Source organism: Prosopis cineraria, unplaced genomic scaffold (assembly GCF_029017545.1).
Source record: "Prosopis cineraria cultivar Desert tree isolate PC_DT_omini unplaced genomic scaffold, ASM2901754v1 PC6, whole genome shotgun sequence".
Taxonomy (NCBI): domain Eukaryota; kingdom Viridiplantae; phylum Streptophyta; class Magnoliopsida; order Fabales; family Fabaceae; genus Prosopis; species Prosopis cineraria.
This window is the reverse complement of record NW_026555337.1, coordinates 1,589,200-1,591,598: the sequence shown is the minus strand read 5'-3', so window position 1 is coordinate 1,591,598 and position 2,399 is coordinate 1,589,200. Positions and strand designations below refer to the sequence as shown.

At 41.1% G+C, this 2,399-nt stretch overlaps 1 protein-coding gene across 1 annotated transcript; it reads left to right on the top strand.

The window, feature by feature from the left end:
• Window positions 1-648: 648 nt before the first annotated feature.
• Window positions 649-1,783, top strand: LOC129313193 (WUSCHEL-related homeobox 2). The gene is made up of 2 exons (XM_054956162.1): window positions 649-979; window positions 1,422-1,783. Exons 1-2 carry the CDS (start codon window positions 649-651, stop codon window positions 1,781-1,783), a joined length of 693 nt encoding a protein of 230 aa, XP_054812137.1.
• Window positions 1,784-2,399: the final 616 nt, after the last annotated feature.

The following is a 2,399-nucleotide window of genomic DNA, read 5'->3' as shown; positions in this document are numbered from 1 at the left end:
ATGAAAGTCTCTCGAGGGAAATGTCAAAAGCAGGATCAAATGTAGAGAGATAACGCTTGTTGGGTGGGATGCGCCAGCCTAGCTGTTAATCTCTCTCCTCTCTGAGCCTATCTGCCATCACTTCAATTCCCAAAAGCCTACTCCTCACCCAACAATTTACAAACCCTCGCTATCGCTTTAGTTTCTTGCCCTCTCTTTCCTTCAATGGCGTAACCTTCGTTCTCTATCTGGCACCGTCATTCCCGAGACACAACACATTATGAGCTTAGAACCAAGAGAATCACTCAGCCAAACCCCATCTGCACCATCGTTCATTCTACGGGAGGCTTGCTGGCCATTTCAGCAATTATTGTGATCTTCTCGTAAATATTCTTCAAACGAAGACGACGAAACCTATGCCTACCCCCCCTGGCCCCCTCTCTCTCTCACAGCCGCTAACCTCCATGTTTTCAGAGATGTTGTGCACCAAAAACAATACGCATGATAATCCTCCCTCCCTCCCTCTCCCTCTCTAGCAATTTCATTTGACTTTTCTCCTTTTCATCATAATAGCACTCGCGTCCAAAACCCCAGCAGGCTTACGCGGTTATTTAAGCGAGAAGGAGTGTCCATTGTTATACTTTGTATTGTGCAAGAGATCGAAAAGCGATGGATCAGGGCAGCGAGAATAATAACGGATCGAGTGGGAGCAACGGGGGAGGGGGTTCGAGGTGGAACCCTACGAAAGAGCAGATAAATATGTTGGAGAATCTGTACAAGCAAGGGATAAGGACGCCCAGTGCTGAGCAGATACAGCAAATAACTGCTCGGCTCAGGGCGTTTGGTCACATCGAAGGCAAGAATGTCTTCTATTGGTTTCAGAATCACAAAGCCAGGCAGAGACAGAAGCAGAAGCAAGAAACCATTGCTTATTTCAATCGCTTTCTTCATTCATCCCCTCACCATCCGCCACTCTTCTCTTCCCCGCTCTGCCCTAATGGTTCGCTCTCGCTATTTTCACTTCTTCCCCTCTCATTCTTCACTCTTCACCATTTTCTGCTTCACGCACGTACCTATATATTTCTCTCTCTTTTCTCTTCTCCATGCAAATACACTCCACATGTGTGTTTGTAGTTACTTGAAAGTGAAAAAGCATTGTTGGAAAACGAAAAGGTTCAAAGTTAAAATAAAAAAACCGTAGTGCCTTTCTCTTTTTCTTGGCCAATTCGTGATGAACAGATTTAGAGACTGCATTGTATATATAAATATATATATATATATATATATGTATGTATGTATGTATGTATATTTCTCAAATCCAGATGCGTTAAGTTCATGTTGTAAAAAAATATTTTTTTTAAACATATAGTGTCTGCAGCATAAATTTTAAGGTCAATAGAAATATTATCTATGGAATAATATGTTTTTTTTTTTAATTTCAGTGCTATGTGCGCCATATTATCTGCCACAAAGTGAAATGAGGTTTATTGCTCAACAACCCAAAGTGCTTCTGCCAGGAGCAGGGATTAGGAGGATGCCCATAAACTGTGAGGTGTACCAACAAATGCAAGAGACAGTAATGTCGGATGAAGGGCACTTGAGGAACAAAGAAACGCTTGCGCTTTTCCCTCTGCAGCCAACTGGCTTTCTGGAAGACAAAACTTCAGTTTCTGCTGATTCTACTCCGGCATCGGTTTCTCCGTCAGATCATCATCACATTAGTGAAGAAGATGGCCCACCACGAAACCAGCCCTTCTTTGATTTTCTTCCTTCTTCAGGCCAAGAGTTTCTGCATAGAGAGTAATCGAGGGTTAGTGCCGAAAACGTAAACTCAAATGCAACTGTTTTGAAGTGGGTTTTAATTATTTCATTGCCTGAGAGTTAATTAATCATCGCCACAGTGATATCTACAATTTGGCAGTGTTTTTGTTTTAGACAAAATATACCTGGTGTGTTCATGTCACATTCTGCGGGATGTCACTGCCACAGTCGCTCCGCTGCCATGATAACTATGCATTTTCATATATTAAAATAGTATTCTTTTTGCACCCATTGAAGGCGGAAGCAATATTGATCATAACATTTCGTGTGTAACTCTCTTTCCTTGCTGGAAAAGAACAGCGAGAAAATTAAGAAGGCACATTAGATATATATATATATATATATATATATATGGTATGGGATGTGCTCTCACGTTTACTACTATGTATTTAGAGAAGTCATATTGCGAGACCAAAATGTGATGGGAGGGTTTGCTGTCGATGACGCTGTGTCACTATATGTACACATGTTAGTATGAACTGTTAATTAAAACCTGCGTAGTATTATTTTATTATCTATTTATTTGTGGGGAATGCAGGACTAGATTATTGTTGGAATGGCGTGTCTCTTGATTATCTAACATGAAGTAACAAGAAAGG